The sequence below is a fragment of the Palaemon carinicauda genome, chromosome 29 (genome assembly GCF_036898095.1).
Source record: "Palaemon carinicauda isolate YSFRI2023 chromosome 29, ASM3689809v2, whole genome shotgun sequence".
Classification (NCBI taxonomy): Eukaryota; Metazoa; Arthropoda; class Malacostraca; order Decapoda; family Palaemonidae; genus Palaemon; species Palaemon carinicauda.
This window is the reverse complement of record NC_090753.1, coordinates 57,027,115-57,029,614: the sequence shown is the minus strand read 5'-3', so window position 1 is coordinate 57,029,614 and position 2,500 is coordinate 57,027,115. Positions and strand designations below refer to the sequence as shown.

At 38.5% G+C, this 2,500-nt stretch overlaps 1 protein-coding gene across 1 annotated transcript in view; it reads left to right on the top strand.

The window, feature by feature from the left end:
- LOC137622596 (MAM domain-containing glycosylphosphatidylinositol anchor protein 1-like) overlaps window positions 1–2,500 on the top strand; it is a 269,004-nt gene that overhangs the window by 105,682 nt on the left and 160,822 nt on the right. The window contains exon 4 of the mRNA XM_068353201.1: window positions 2,384–2,500. This exon is cut by the window's right edge and continues 109 nt beyond it. Coding sequence (XP_068209302.1) covers window positions 2,384–2,500 — 117 coding nt within the window. The remainder of the gene's footprint in view (window positions 1–2,383) is intronic.

Below are 2,500 nucleotides of genomic sequence, written 5' to 3'. Positions count from 1 at the left end.
TAGTTGTACTTCCTTTCATCAGTGGGATATTATTATCATTATTATTATTATTATTATTATTATTATTATTATTATTATTACTACGATGTGGTAACGTCCCTGACTGGTGAAAGCCAGACTGGGGTTCGAGTCCCGCTTAAACTCGTTAGTTTCTTTGGTCGCTGTAACCTCAACATCCTTGTGGCCTAAGGATGAGGGAGTTTGGGGGAGCCTATAGGTCTATCTGCCGAGTCATCAGCAGCCATTGCCTGGCCCTCCTTGGTCGTAGCTTGTGTGGAGAGGGGGGCTTTGTCGCTGATCATATGTATTTGTCAGTCTCTAGGACATTCTCCTGCTTGATAGGGCAATGTCACTGTCCTTTGCCTCTGCCATTCATGAGCGACCCTTAAACCTTTAAACGTTGCCGATTCATTTAATATGAAATATTTCAGCCAAAAGTTGTTTTAGTTAAGAAATGGTTGATTTTTACCTGTTCCTCATTTTGAACATTCCTTCAACAACTCTATATCCTGCACTAGTTTTCTCCTTTCTAGTTATTTGTTCCTTTACATTTTTCCTTCCTCCTTTTTCTCCTTTCGCCTTTTTTCCTTTCCATCTTCCATCTATTCTTTTCATTTCCTCGTTGACAATTTTTCTGATTGACATTTTCTACTCTCCCAATTTTTCTCCATTTTTTCTTTCTCCCCTTTTCCACTGTTTTCCTTTGTCTTATTCTACACATTTTCTTATTTCCTTTCACTCTTTCCAATTTCTCCTCTCTTCTCCTTTATTTCTCTCTGGCATTTTTCGTCCCTTTTCCCCTTTTCCCGTTTTTGAGGCCTATTTTTTTTTCCTCTTTGGAAAAAAAAGAAAGCCTTTGTACACAACATTTCCTCAACGCTAAAACCTCATTTCCTAATTATTGTTTGTTCTTCTTCTTCTCTTTCATTTTGCTTTTCTTTTCCTTTTGATTTTCTTCTTCTTCTTCTTCTTCTTCTTCTTCTTCTTCTTCTTCTTCTTCTTCTTCTTCTTCTTCTTCTTCTTCTTCTTCTTCTTCTTCTTCTTCTTCTTCTTCTAGGACGAAAATAACTCGGCTGCTTAGTAAGTATTTGCTAATTATTTTCCAGGTATTCATTAAACATTAATCCTTTTCGGTAGGAGGTTTAAGGTTTAAAGGCCGCTCATGAATGGCAAAAAATGGAACAGTGACATTTCCCTATCAAGCAGGATAATGCCCATAATATGATCAGCGACCAAGGACCACCCCCCGCCCCCCCCTATCCACCCAGGCTAGGAGCAAAGAGGGCCAGGCAATGGCTGCTGATGACTTAGCAGATAGACCTATAGTCTCCCCCAAACTCCCCATCCTAAGTTCACAAGGATAGTGAAGCTGCAGCGACCAAAGGAACTAACGAGTTTCAGCGGGACTCGAACCCCAGTCTGGTGTTCACCAGTCAGGGACGTTACCACATTGGCCACCACAATCCTTTTAGCCTTAAGGATTTATTTGTAGATATTCGTCAGAAGAAACGTAAAGAAGCATTGATTACGTGTCCTAAAAGTCCTTCATATCTTTCTTCAGGGAATTTCCCCATCGTCCAGATTAGGATTAATATATACATGAATCTTGGTCTTGCATAGAGACAGGATGCGTATTTTCTCCCGGGAGGGCGAGGGGGGGGGGGGTTAATGGAGATATGGTGAGATAATCAAAGAGAGCCAAGTACACTGTTGAAAAAAAAAAAGTAATTTTAATCTGAAATTCTCCCTGAATGAACTTTTTTCAAATGTCATTTAACAGTTTTCTTCACGAAAAAAAGTTCGACCCCCCTTTCTAAATTTTGGTCTATTTGAAACGTCCCTGTCTGGTGATCTGCCGGACTGGGATTAGAGTTCCTCTCAAGCTCATTAGTCTCTAGCAGTGTCCTCAACCTCACCATTCACGTGAGCTAGGAATAGGGACTTTGGGGGAGCCTATAAGTCTATCTGCTGAGTGACTCACAGTTATTGCCTTGCCCTCCCTGGTCCTAGCTTGGGTGGAGAGGGGACTTTAGACGCTGATCATATATATATATATATATATATATATATATATATATATATATATATATATATATATATATATGCAGTATATATATATATATATATATATATATATATATATATATATATATATATATATATATATATATATATATATATATAAGACGTTGTCAATGTCATTAGCGTTAACCTCTTAATAACCTATTTTTTCTTTGCTGTATCTCACTCTGTCACTTTTCTGATATCCATTCATCAAACAAATTGTTGATGTCCAATAACTTCACAGGAGACTTAAGAGAAAATAAACATCATTATACTTTATATTTCATTCTTAATCTTTATGTATTTTATCCCATGACAGACGTCCCCATCTGTGCCCTGAACGAGAGCACCATTGGAGCTCAAATTGGCCAGACGGTCTCGCTCACCTGTTTGGTGCACGCGTACCCAACAGATGTCAACTTCACCTGGATGTTCG